Below are 14,532 nucleotides of genomic sequence, written 5' to 3' on the forward strand. Positions count from 1 at the left end.
CCTAAATACTGATTTAAAAAATATATATTTCACTTATAACAAGACAAATTTCCCATGCTGGAAGTGAAATAATCAGCCGGTCGAGCTAGTTTAATGAATATTAAGGACCACAAGAGTATTAAGATGTTTGCAATAAAAACTAGACAAAAAAATACATTTTGTTTTTTGCAGTGGCTTAGTCTGGTTTGTGTCAAGAAACTAGCCAATCAAAATAGTTATTTAATATCCAGCAGCTTGCTGAAGGTGTACAATCATCTAAATATTAGTTATCGTCTATATATTTTCATGCATAATTTGAGCGTAAACCCACAATAAATTCACACTTGTCTGCCCAGTTCTTATTTCTGAAATGCTCATTTTAGCCAACTTGCTGCTTTTAGAAATCATTTCTCTGAGAGCTTTTTTTTTTTTTTTTCCGATAAGAGGATGTCAGAACAAGGACCAACCAAATAAAAATAAAACATGTTTTAATTACATATAAATAGGGTAAGGGCTTCACATTTCAGATGTATATTTTCTTATATTCACAAATAATTTAAATTTTCACCAAAGGAATGCTCACATTTTATTTGGAGGATTAGTGGTTGTAAAGACGCCGCCTTCCTGAGCAACGGGTACGGAAGCCCGGAATGGACACAAATCGGCTCCTACACATTTGGCTAAAAAAAATTAAAACCAAAACAACACGCCGGTTTGTGACTTAGGAAAGTGCGTCGAAAATCCAGTCAAAATGGCTCCTTTTTTTACACCATTGTAAGACTGACTTATAAACGCTGGATATTGTGGCGTTTATTCAGCTCACTGAATGGTGGTTTTTACATGTGACGGCGATCAAGCAGTTTGTGATGACCCAAATTTTCAGAGTTCAGAAGGTTTTCACTGGATTTTCGCCATATTTTACAGAGACCCGCATTTTATTTTTTCCAGATGTGTAGCAAAAGCAGCGATTTGTGGCACGTGTGTCTTTCCATAGCCTAGTTTGTCTCTATGTCCTCTTGTGCGGTTAAGCAGGACAGCCGTCTGCTCAAATTAAAATTGTCCGGCATCTCGGGCTTGCTTAGTCGCCTCCTGAATTCGTCACTTGTGAAGTAGTACATGATCGGGTCGAAGGCGCAGTTCAGGCTGGCGAGGCAGAGCGTTATGATGTGACTCCTCTGAATCATGTTTCTGGTGGCGCAGTCCTTCAAAGTGGCAGCTTTCACCAGGAAGTCCAGCGGCAAGGTGATGTGATACGGTGCAAAGCACAGCAAAAAGACTGTGCCGCAGCACAGCACCATCTTCAGTGCCTTCTTCTTCTCCCCAAAGTCTTGAATGCCCTCTGTCTTCACCTCTTTGAGGCTTAAAACTGTCGAAATTGAACAGTACACCACAACGATGAGGGGGATGATGAAGCCCATTAGTTCTGCGAATGTCATCAGGATTGAGGCAAATAAAACACCGGTTTTTTTCGTAGGCAGCTCTGCGAAACACTGCATTTGGTTTTCTGGCTTGCCCCTTATCAAGGGGAAAGCTGTGCAGGTCACGCAGACAAACAGCCAGCCGAACACGCTTATCAACATGTCTCCTTTCTGCTTCATCTTGTACTTCAGCGGGTTCACGGTGAGCTGGCAGCGACGCACACTGATGCACACCAGGAAGTAGATGGAGGCGTACATGTTTACGTACTTGAGATAGAAGCTGAATAAGCAGAGAGGGTGACCGAAGGGCCAGTTGTTGTTCAAGTAGTAGTAGATCCGCAGAGGCAGCGACAGCACCTGGGGACAGAGGCAAAGTGTTCAGGAGCGAGCACAAAATCACATCGACTATGAATGTGTTTAGAAAGATTCTTTGTTAAAGGGGCAGCATCATGTGTTTTCCAGCCACATAGAATCAATTTACAGCACAATCAAGTAACTATGTTACCTTCAGTTGTTATCAAAGATGACTTCAAAGAAATTTGACTTCATAATTTAACGCCTTCCCGGCCCCATTAGGGAAAAGGGTGAACAGAAAATGGATGGATGGATGGATGGATGGATGGAATTTAACACCTTGAAATTGGGCCTCTATCTCTTTAAGAAACTCCTGCTCTTTCTGAAACTCCACCTTCAGGAAGTCATCACAATATGGCTCCTCTATTAACCCCTTATCATTGTAGATCCAAAATTTCAAAAGGGATTGTCCTTGTTAAATGAAAGCCGGCTGGTTTGTTGCTTATTTTGAGCTCGACTGAAGAAAACTGAAAAATTATTGTGCCAGATCATCCTTCATTTAAAAACACTCTGTGTATATAGCCAAGTGTTTTAAAAAGTAAACAAAAGTAGATTTTGGTGTACTTTAGACTACAAGTGAATTTATCATAAAATCAAAAGCAAAGCAGAAAGCTTGGAGGAGACGATCATGTTGTGTTGTTTTTTTTCTGAATATGAAGACACTGCAAACTGTGCATCTTTACTGAAACTTCAACTTCATCACAGCTCAGTTCATTAATTTGCTCATATTTCCACTCTATTTATCATTATTTAACCGGAATTCAGATATTTCCACCCCAGCTGATGATCTCACCTGATTACGAGTCACCAAAACAAAGTCACACATGCTAACATTTTGCTGGACTGCATTTAGCTTTGACTCACATTCGCAGTGATATTGTTTTGATGCGCTTCTGCAATTTCACAAGACATATTTTCATCCCATTTTTTTTTCACGACTTAAGCCCAATGAATCCTGGCATTGTTGTCTTGGGATATGCTTTTCCTGGAAGAAAAACATTTGTTGGTGGAGCAGCCTGGTTGTTCGGTACGTACCAGTAGTTATCTGACCTCCTCCTTAGGGTACATAATGTTGTTGGACCGAATGCAGCAACCCCACTACCCTAACCCACAGGCTTGTACATCAGACAATAAGCATCTTCAACTGAACAGAGCAAACCTGGACCTCCTTTGCAAACTGAAGTCCTTTTTCTCAGGTTTGCTTCACGGATGAATGTTTTTCTTACGGCTACACCGTTGAGTTGAGTTCCCTTCTCATTGTGGAAGTGCTCTCTAAACATAACCCCCAAGCTCTACAGTTGTTTTCCTTCCACTGGACATCCCGCCAATCATCCAAGGTTTCTTTCCAACCACATTATCTTCCTCCAAGACGATGGTTCCCGACTATCATTCCAGTTGTTCTTGGACGGGTCTCAGCCCAATTTCAGACGCTTCTACAATTTCCTGAGATTTCTCTGCTTGTTGCCAATGATTTGACCTTTCCAAGCCAGACTAACAACTCTTCCACCTATAGGGACCTTGTGTTTCAGGGTCACAGGAAATGGGAAACTACTCTTGGCACCAGTTGGGATTAGATAACTTCTTGCCAGCTTAAGTATAATCCCCCATGCAGCGATTATGTAATAGGAGGCTTCTGCTTATTTGCTTAGTGCAGGTTATTTCAGCTGATTTTAACTCTGCCTGGTTGGCATATTGAAAATTTTAATCAGGAATTTATCAGCTGCAGGTGTTAGCAGTGGTTTTAACAACTCCTGACTTAAATCTGTTAATAGTGGTTAATGCTCTGGTTTCTGTGTTGAGTTCAGTTGTGCAGAAAAGTCAGAAATTACAGAGACATTTCATAATTTATTCATATCTGTGAGTTAAGGGACCGTCAATGAAGTCGGTTCGACATAATTATTTTTTTTATATCAAAGGGAAAGAGTCCTTAGAGTTTTTTGCTCCACATTTTCAGCAACATAATGTTTGTGAACATTTGTAAGGTAAGGTAATTTTATTTATAAAGCACATTTTGTAAAATTGGCACTGCATTTTAGCACAACTGCTTACTTTTCTGCTTTGAAGTTAAAACGTGTTTTGGAAAATAACATAACCTCTTTTTTGCATTGTTAAATCTATCAGCAGATGATTCTTTTTTAAAATGCCAATTAAAAAGCACAGTTTTATGGCAGCCAATAGATCGTATTCCATCTTTCCCCAAAAAACACAAAGCTGAAGTCAAAGACCTCGACGTAACCCTGAGAACGTGACAAAGAGGGTGATGTCACTGACATACGGTGCTCACAGCCGCTGTTGCAATAGGTGCATGCAGAGGAGGCATTGCAATTTCATTTGCCTGCTGTGTTGTCAAAAAAATTGTTAGCGCTTTGCATGTTTTGCATTGCCACAATACCAAAATTGAACAGACTGTTATGGATTTATGAGACAGGCCAACACTTGTAAGCTTGTGAAAGCAACCATTTGCATTTTACTAAGGGGTACCCGAATAAAAGGAGCTGAAAACATAAGCACACTATTCCCATCTTTCAGATATTGAATTTGTAAAAGATTACCCAGAATCCCTTTTCTTCCGTTTCACAATGTTGCACTCCCTTGGGTTGGTCTGTCACAGAAAAATCCCCAATGAAAGACATTAAAGTTTGATGTTGCCTAAATGTGGTAAAAGGGGAGTAAGACTGCTTTTCCAAGACTCTATATCTGGAGAGATGATGAATAAGATATGAATGTAAAAGCTCCGCAATCAAATTCTGAGTGAGCCCTGCTCCGTTTTGTTTCCCAATAATTCAGTTTCAAGTGTTTGTCAAAGCAATTCAGCTTCATTTCAGCTCCTTTATCTGCTCTGAGCACTTAGGACGGAAAGTAGCACTTTAAAAGCTGCACAGCTAATGCTGCACAGCCACTCACAATCTGCTTTCATCCAAAACCCACAACACAGTAGATAACTCCATTAAGAACACTTTATTCTGAAATACGTCCAGAATATTCTGCTCCCAATCGTTTTCCTCCTTGGGTTTTATGCGTAGGGCCAACAATAATGACCACTTTTTAGTTTGTTTCTAAAAGACTGAACAAACATCAGTTCATAATTGCTTCAGCTTAGGATTGCTAATGTGTAGAAGTGTCAATTTTAACAAAGTTAGCTCTTTCACTAGTTAGTATGTTAATCGATCTACTCATTTTGTCCCATGTTGGTAACAGTAGTTGTTGTTTCTTGTTCTTGCTCTTAGATGATGGTACAGCTGTTCTTAATCGTTGAAATAGGTCTGAACTGTATGATCTGTACTGTATGTTCTCGTCTTCATCTTACTGTGTTTGTATCTTGCACTCGCTGCACTTCTGCTCTCAAAGAATTTCCCTTAGGGAACAATAAAGTGTATCTGTATTACCACACATAATGTCTTATTGTCCTATCTAGATATCTTATATATCTTATAATATCACATAAATAAGATTGGCAAAGGTCTTGTTGACTATCCTCATGGGTACAGAGTTAAATGTTATCCACTACACGCAGGTAGATGATGTGAACAGAGGAAAGGAGGAAGTCAGAAGGAGAGAGGCGGTGTTACCTGAAGCAAATCTGCCACAGCGAGGTTCATCATGAACACCACAGCCCTCTTGGTTTCCCGTATGTAGATCCTAAACACCCACAGTGCCAGGACGTTACCTAGCAACCCCGGTGCCAAGATAACGCTGTACACCACAGCGTAAACTTGGTGCTGGTACTCATGCAGAGCATCATCCCCAGAGCAGTTGGTGAGGTCAGAGTTCTGCCCAGAGCTGTTATTCATCTTAAAGATACGAGGACGTCTGCAGGAGGCTGGTATCAGAAACGCTATCTTTGGTTTGTTGAACGTTCAATCCGGGCTCCCATGCCGTCCGTTGTGGAGAAAGGAGTCCATGCAGTGAGCCGTATTCCCGGGAGCTTCTCAACAGCTTTACAGACGAGAGGAACGATGTCTTCAGGGGAGCTTCGTGTCCAACGCTGATAGTTTGCAGGTCTTCGGGTCAGTAGAGGATAGTCTGACGAAAGAGACGAGCGTGAGTGGATTGAAAGGTGACAAGTCTAAAATCTAACTGCTTTGGTTGCACTGTCGCCAAAGCAGAAACATAGTTTGTCTCCGCTTGGGGTTTATAACTGGCCTTGTGTCCTGGAGAGCATGTAAAGTGAACTTCACTGACTGGGAACAGAGTTATAAGTTTGTTGAAACAGTTGAACTGGCCCTGCCCCTCAGCATGCACTGATAGATGATATATGCTCGATGTTTCGGTATCAGCCTCGATTGGCCACAGGATTTGCATACAGCCCAGCTGGCCATCAGGTTGTGAGAAAGAGCTCTTTCAAAGATTAAACACTGATGTCATTGTCATACATACTGAAGTTTTCCTTGAATTCCTAACATCTGTTCATCCTGAGAAAGTGCTTTATCAGGATCCTGTCTAGTAAGTTAAGGCAAACTCAAACAGATGTAGATGTTACATGCTTTCACACTTCTCCACTTGCACAACAACCCACCGTCAGCCTGTGTGAAGTGTCTAAGCACCAGCGAAACCACGTTAGCTTACACAGAACAGGCGCGTGGTTAGCGGGACATGCAGCGCTACCCTGAACCCGCACAGTTTGATTCGATGGGGATCTCTTCTGTGGGCAACACCCCAAACAGGCGTTCTGACACGTGAGGGGATAAAAGCAAGCGAAACTTTCAGATGACATTTCACAGAGCAGAGCTGCAGATGTTTACCGCCCCTGGAAACAGCAATAACAAGCTTTCTGTAGACACTTGTGGGTGTTGCAGTATGTGAAGTGTACAAGTTAAGCTCGTTTAAGCTTGATGCTCTTCACTCATTTCGTTGTCTGTCTTCATTTAAGCAAGAACCACAGTGGTCTCGGGGTTATAGGTATGTTTCTAAGCATACACTTTCTACAACAGGTTTGTTAAATTGAGCTCAGCTTACGAAAAAACATGATTAATCACAGATAATTAATGATTTAGCTAGGAATCGACACAGAAAAAAGGTGGGGAAGGTTTTAAGGAAAAGATGGAGAGTAGAGGAGAGAAAAGCGCTTACAAAGAATACAAGTCTGTCTCTAAACCTTCAGGAAGAGAAAAAACAAAACCAACAAGCCACAACAATAAACAGCATATCTATAACAACAATTATAACATCACTGGAATGAACATGATACAAGTTAACACAAGCTGTATTTAGTGACAGCCACAGTCACAGAAAGAGTATCTCAGGAAATTTCATTAAATAATTTAAGATTTAAATTGGCAGCAACATTTAGAACAATAAGCAGTTTAATTTATAAACATGATCATATTTATGACAGTCTTACTCTAGTCAAATGAAACTATTATTAATCCGAGGCATTAAAAACCTTTGGTTAATTCAACATCTATCACATTACAATGCAGTGTCTTACACTTTTATAAGCAGGCCAGGTACTAAATAAAAGCAGATTTTTTTTTAACTACAGAAGAAAATATTCAATGTAATAAGAAATCATTTTTTTATTATAGTTGCATGGTTCCTCATACTGAATCCAACTACCATTTTTTAAAGTCTTGCATCAGTATTACAGTGTGGCCTCATAAAATGTTAAGTATCACTTGAGGAGTATCAGCATGTTTAACTTTGCTCTGATTCGTATAAATTGCCCTGTATATTTCTACTTAGATCTTTCACTGTCATATTTACCTATTAATAAATGTTCTATATCAACTTGATTGAGTGACATGACTTTTGTCAAACTTGCTGGCAACATGTGTTTTAGCTTGTTCGATTTCTCAGGTTATCATTATTAAAGAAGAGGTCAAATGTTTATAAAAGCTTGACGAGAATCTGCGTTGTTAAAAGCACGAATGAAGGAAGCTACTGCCTATACAACAAGTATTCTCCTTTAAGTTCTGCAAAGAGACTTGGATTTAACCTGAGGAGACATTTATTTATTTTACAAAAGGTTTATTGTGTGGGATTCAATGTATTTGAAATTTTCAGTGTGGATACAGTGAACATCTGTTGCCCTGAATGCAGCTGGAAGGGACTGGTGCATGAGGACCGGATCTCCTGTGAGTGTGTTGGGGTCAGGAAAAGGCCTACGTGCTTTCACTGTAGTCTTCAAAAATCACACCAGGAAAAGATGCTACACTTGTTAGTTGCAACTTAAAAAAAGGTGAAGAGAAAGTCCGAAACACTTCTTAAATTTGGCAATAAATTCGGTAAGTTGGCAACATATGGCAGAAGCGAATCAAAAATACACTAACAGCACACTTCATTCTTGTATTATTTCTTACTGCAATAAATAGTAAACATTGCATCACCTGTGAGTAAAAAAACTGTACATAGCTGTGATTAAAAGCTAGTACTGTGTAGTGAATAGAGTATATATATTATTTTGGTTTAGCTGACAAACTGCTGCTTTCTGCTGTGTTTGCTCGAGCCACCACCACACTGAAAAGAAAAAAACCCTCCAAGGTACAAGATCCCACGCAGCAAGATGGAAGAGTAAAACATCCCCTGGAAACGGCCTCTGGTTCATTCACCTATAGGCTCAGTTTTACTGCTGCAGCTGGCTTCCTGATTACTCCGTGAGGTCTCTGTGGAAGTTTCTGTGCTCGGAGTCGGCCTCTTTCAAAAATTAGCTGAACAAGTTTGAGGGGGTGTAAAATGACTAATAGGGTAAACCAAGAGAATAAACAAAACCTCTGCTGGCCCAGATTTTTGAAGTGCCTTTTTTTGGGAGGGGGCAGGGGGTGATACAGTAGAGAAGGAGAGGATTAGAGCTAGAGATATAATCTGCTTGTTAGGATTTCACTGTTTAGAGGAATTTAAAGAAGTGTCTCAGTTGCCACACGTGCCACTAAAAAAAAGCTTTAATATCAAATCAAAACAGAATCGCACAATAAAAGGTAAGTACAGATTTAACTTGATCAGTTATTAGAGCAAGAAAAATAAATACAAAATATTTAAAGTATTCAACATAAACAAATTCAAGCTGGCATTTTCATTAATTCTCAAAATTGGAGACAGTTAGGTCCCAAACTATTCATACTCCTGCCAGATTCATATCTAATATTATTTTCATTCAGTCAAGTTGTACAAGCGGTATAATTTAGCAAAAGAAAAAAAAAGATCCTTATTCAGTGGGAGGAAAAAAATCTCAACTGACGTCAAAGTAATCAAGCCGTTCTTTTAACCGTTTTCTACCAAATCAAAATGGCGCCGGGTGTCATGGCTTCGCGTCTCTCGCTCTCTCAGTCCTGTATTGTGTTCTTTGAGGTCTCTCTACGAGTGATAAATACCCGCTCGTTGCCGGTGTGTGAGCGACGAACTCTTCTCAACGTCCGTGACTCGCTGCTGACGCTTCCTTTGCGCCGGACAGCGATTTGGAGGATCCCCACACCGCCCCTGGCGTCGGTACCTGAGGACCCGTGTCGTCGCGTCCCAGCGTGGATTTTTTCGAAACGGAAACCCTGAACAAGTAAGTGGTCACGTGCGGAGGCCAGCGCTCTGGAAGGCGTGCGCCGATCAGATCTTAGGACGTCCTCAAACAGCCTCCTTCCTTTTTAACAGACGTCATCGGCTCAGTTGCCGTTGAATTGTTGGTAACCTAGGCAACGGGACTTGGCGTTCTTAAACGCAAGGTCGATATCTAGTAACATCTAACGTGCTGACGACTAATTTGATACTTATCAGCTGGACCTCATGTTCTCAACTTAGGTTGTCATGTGGTTCTAATCATAGTGGTTTATCACCCAGCTAAATATAGTGACATTTTTAATTTCTGAATTGTCAGACATTCTGTCATTGCTCATAATGACAGTTTAATAGTTGGGGATTTTTATGTTCACTTGTTGTGAGGATAAACCAGCCAACATGTAAGGGACACCTCAATTTCTTCATCCCAGGCTTCTGAAAGGGGAAAATGCCTCCCTGTGTTACCTCGCCACTGCTTAAAATGAAGCTGGCTGAAGTGCTCTACCCGTGATTCTTCAGTACACACCCTCACCATGAACTTGAACACTGCAACTTTTGAACTATTGGACTCTGGCACTCCGGTAAAGAATCCCCCCCGCTCCCCCCCAAAAAAGAACCTTATGCCTTGGCTCAATGAGAAAATCAACAATCTGAGGGAAAATTGCAGAAAGTCCAAACGCTGCTGACGATGATCTCGATTAGTTCTAGTTCTGCGGGCTGGTTGGCAACTTATTTCTGAAATCTCATTTTGAGTCATTAAACTCTTATTTAAAAAAAATTTCCAACTTACTGAGAGAAGACCAACCAGTGGAAGTGGAAACTAATTCTGATATTTTTGCCGTAATGAGACCTGTGTCTGATCTTTTCATGACAGTCTGAACAGTACAGGTCGGATTCTTTTCGAATGCAGCCCAGGCCACTTGGGTATTTGATACATATCCGATTCAAATGTGACCTAACGGATGAATATGACCCAAGCGTCACTGACACTCGACAAACGTCACTATTCTGCGTTCTGATGCGTATGGAGGACCAAAACTAACACAATTAAAAATAAATGCAGAAATTGAAATTTTTTCATTTTTCCTTTCCCTTAAACGTATTTTTTGTCAAGAAATGAAAATTTGTTCTTTTGTCTTTCCCTTACACGTGCATTTTCGTCAAAAAATATGTGTATATTTTGTTTTTCCTTTTCCTTACATATGCATTTTTGTCAAGAAATGTATATATTTTCTTTTGCGTTTTCCATAAACATGTATTTTCATCAGGAAATGCATATTATTTTGTTTTGTCTTTTCCTTATACAAGTGTTTGTTATTTTGCCTTGCTTTGTCTCCTTTTTCTACTTTTCCTTGTACTTGCGTTGTCATCAAGAAATGTTAAATGCATATGAGGGGCGGTGTCATCAGGCTTTAGCTTCTGCTGATTGGTTGGTTAGCATCACACTTCATTTAGCTGGAAGACAGATGGCTGGCAGCTTATCAGTGAGCTGGAGTTTAGCAACTTTATTAGAAAATAGTGTTATAACTACTGACTTTATTATTTTTGGTGTGGACGCTCAGACAGAAGGTCTTTCAGTTAGCGGCTCAGAGCTTCACCGTTGGGGTTTTCATAGTTTGGACGAAGCGGCCGCTGAAGTTGGCTTCTAATTGAAGTTTCAGGAGTCCTCCGGTTGCCTGGACTTTTCACGGTAAGCTAATGCTAATGTTTGTTTTCCAACTACACTCATATTTAATCATTTGGAATATTAATGAAAAGTTAATATGTTTCAAATCAGTTATAGATTACACAGACGGATGTTTCAAAGCTTTTATTTCTAATAATTATGACTTGTTTGGTTACAGCTAATGGAAACATAGCATTTAAGATTACAATATTATTTTAGAATAATAATATTAGAATATTACTTAAGATTAAATATGCTTACTTTTCGCTGCTAAAAGATACTCTTAATCTAATATCTCTTCAGAAGTCATTCTAATTTATTTATTAAATATGACTGTACTTATAATACACCAAATGGAGGCACCGATTTTAGCCAAGGTGTTGTTTTTTTGTTTTTGTCAGAGGTATGGTGTGTTTGCACCGCGCATTAATTAATATTCCTATTGTGTGTATGTTTTCAAAGGTTGGTAAACTGGCACAGCAGACCATCCTGTGGGAGTTCCTGCAGGCCTCTGTCTCAGTGTTCGCCTTCATGGACCACCAGCTTACAATTTGAGGATGTCAGAGACTTTCACTTTTCATCAGGGAACATATGTGCCATAAGCTGTCAACAAATACTTTGTTTGAGCCATTTCAGTTGGGTTTTAGGTCAAACCTCTCCACAGGAATGGCTTTAATCAAAGTATTAAATGATCTATTGGTGAATGGAAATGTTCTCTCATGGTTGGGATCTTATCTGTCCTGGAGATCTCAGAATGTCAGCTTCAAAAATGAGCTCTCTGTTCCCCGTGCTGTGAGGCATGGCGTCCCTCAACGATCTGTGCTTGGCCCATTGCTATTTTCTCCCCATCTCCTTCCTCTCTGTCTTCTTTTGCGTTCAGTTAGCGTGACCTTTCACTGCTATGCTGATGATCTGCAGCTATGTGAGAGGCCTTGCTACTCAGAACTGGAGCATAATTACCATCTATCTAGACAATTTTATTTTCAGGTTTTCCCACAAGTGGTCTGGCCGTATTTTGGTGAAATACAGGCAGACTGAGTTTTGACTTTTAAATCCCCTCCAGGGTGCCAAGCAAATCCTCTCAGGCAACATATCTCCTGACTCCCCCCTCCTCACTGGATACATTGTCATAAATATTCACTTTATGAACTCAGATTTGATCTGGAGATATTTTATTCCACCTAAGATCTGTCTTAAGTGGCCGTTGTGTTGCACATTGACGTTAACGTTCTAAACATCCTTCTTCAACCTATTTTTGTGTGTCTGATATTTGGTAATTGGATCGAATATAAGACCACGTTCACACAGCAGGTCTCGATTCTCAATTTTAATTTTTTGCCGAAATCCAATTTATTTTTAAATCTTTTGCCTGGTCGTTTATGCTACTGATTAAACTCGACCTCACTGAGATTTCTGTGTGAACGGTTTACGACCCCAAAGCGACCCCGCATGCGCTTCAGAGAAACGTTGACATCACGCAGGAGCACATTGTTTATGGAAGTAATAATGGATGGAGCCGTTTGTGGATGGATTTTAAAGCTTATTCAGCATTTGCAGCTTACAGTATTATTACAGGATTATAACAGGAGTGTAGCTAATAAGAAGAAAGCAATTCCTTTTTTCTGGAGGACTAACAAATTTTGTAGAGAAGCCTGTTTAGATGTGTAGTATGAGCCAAGAGTGGCAGGATTTGTGGTATGATGCGCTTTAGTGTTGCAGACTCCTTTCATAAGTTCATAATCATAGTTTTCAGCCATTGTTTGCGTCCCGATTCACCACAACTGGCCCTTTTTCTGGTGTAAAATTATGAGGTGTGTCTCACATCGATGATGTAAAAGTCGGATAAAACGCGCCGTGGCGCTTTCAAAACAATTGGATACATATTTGAATTAGTTACACATTTGAAAGTGGCTCGAATAGGATTTTTTTGGAGTGTGTGAAAATATCAGAATTGGTCCCATTCAGACTGTGGTGAAAAGTTCAGATATAGGTCACATTTGTGACAAAAGAAGCCATCGGCTGCTGTGTGAATGTAGTAACGAAGTAACAAAGGAAAAGTTGTAAGAACTAAAGATCCATGTGCCATTTAAAATGTAGCAATGAAATGAAGGTCTCTGGTCTGTTTGGATATCTGGGTGCATAAAGTCTGTCTGTCTACATTGTTTGGATTCAAAGAGAGATCCCCCAACGGACTTTCAGTCCTGAGAACACATTTTATTCCACTGACCTCTGACCTCAGGACTTATCGTCCACTTATTCTCACCTTTACAGCTACTGTCTATCCCAGTCAACTTGAAGTAGCCTTTACTGTAACTCAACTGGCTTTCATTTCCTCTTTGAGTTTTGCTGTGAATTTGACCGTCTGAGCAGTCTGTCGAAACCGGCGACGGGTTGCAGCCTCTGGCTAATGTATCGGGGCGAAACCGTGCTCGTCTCTATGTGACAGTTATTTCTTTTATTTAGAGACGGGGTTTCAAACGGAGAGCTGTGTGTCAAAGGTCATGTGTAAAGTAGAAGACGATAAATACCTCGGGTTGAAGCGTTTCAGTCCAGAGATCTTGCCGATGGAAACATTAATTTCATCAGCTGTGATTCACCTCTCTGTGGGCGGCTGTGGGGGTTACACCTTTTCCATGCAGTCATGATCAGCGGCGTCAAATAAAGAGTAAGGGAACCCGGGTCTTTCCACGTGCGAGCTGTACGAAACGGACAAAACGTGACAGTCCTCATGAAGCACACTCCCGACTGGACACAGAGTAACACAGGCACCCTGTTGCTGACACACTCAACAGAGCAGGCGCTCCTCAGTTTGAAGAAACATACGAGATCCCCCACGAGACATGACTCCATGCTCAAGGCATCCAGCTCTTTCACACAACTCATTTCTTTTTGCCTCTAAAAAAAAAAAACATAACACAATGAAAAGAACATTTATGGTCATTCTCACCTCTCTCTCCTCAAACTTTTACGCCATCTCAGCATCAAAAAGCAGAAGCGTGAAGCATCAATTCCTTTGTCGCTCTCTCCGTTCCCCGCGTGTCAACTCCACCTGTTTTCTCACCTAAGTTTCAGAAACACTTTTTGTGTGTCTATAATTTCCTGTTATTTTCTCATTTCATTGTCGCTGTGCGTTTGCTGTCTGTCTCTATCTGTCTCCAGGTTGAAATGGGGATTTTAGCACACACACACTGGGCTTCCTGTGTAGTGAGAAGAGGAGTGGCTTGCGTTTTTTCTTTTTTCTGCTAACACTACTAGTTCTGCTATTGTGTTCTTTGAAAGGAGTTTTGTGTGGCTCGTGCTCACTCACACTTATGCCTGGCTCCTTTCAGCACCTCAAAAAGAGCAAACTTTAAAATCTTATTTCAGAAATGTTATCAAGTGTTATTTTAGGAGTCTGACATGTTGAAACGGATTGACAGCAGGAAGATAGGCGGTGGGTACATTATTCTGTGTTTCCAGGGGTGGGCTGAACTCATTTTGATGTCAGAGGCGGTTTGGCAATTTTTTTTGTTTTTTAGCAGATGCATGAGAGGAGCAGGTGGGCGTGTGGGGGGGGGCCAGACCCAAACGGTTATCGCTTTTCAACGCATCCACAGCAGCTGCCAACTTCAACCACTCTCTCTGAGAGGAAAT

General features: G+C 40.6%; 1 protein-coding gene across 1 annotated transcript; it reads right to left on the reverse strand.

Moving 5' to 3' along the window:
• Window positions 1-450: 450 nt before the first annotated feature.
• gpr174 (G protein-coupled receptor 174) lies at window positions 451-14,121 on the reverse strand. The gene is made up of 4 exons (XM_014995892.2): window positions 13,847-14,121; window positions 13,428-13,595; window positions 5,321-5,774; window positions 451-1,754 (listed from the first exon to the last, which is right to left on the reverse strand). Exons 3-4 carry the CDS (start codon window positions 5,540-5,542, stop codon window positions 975-977), a joined length of 1,002 nt encoding a protein of 333 aa, XP_014851378.1. The 5' UTR covers window positions 5,543-5,774; window positions 13,428-13,595; window positions 13,847-14,121; the 3' UTR covers window positions 451-974.
• Window positions 14,122-14,532: the final 411 nt, after the last annotated feature.

Source organism: Poecilia mexicana, unplaced genomic scaffold (genome assembly GCF_051168715.1).
Source record: "Poecilia mexicana isolate PSO_F unplaced genomic scaffold, ASM5116871v1 scaffold_10, whole genome shotgun sequence".
NCBI lineage: Eukaryota > Metazoa > Chordata > Actinopteri > Cyprinodontiformes > Poeciliidae > Poecilia > Poecilia mexicana.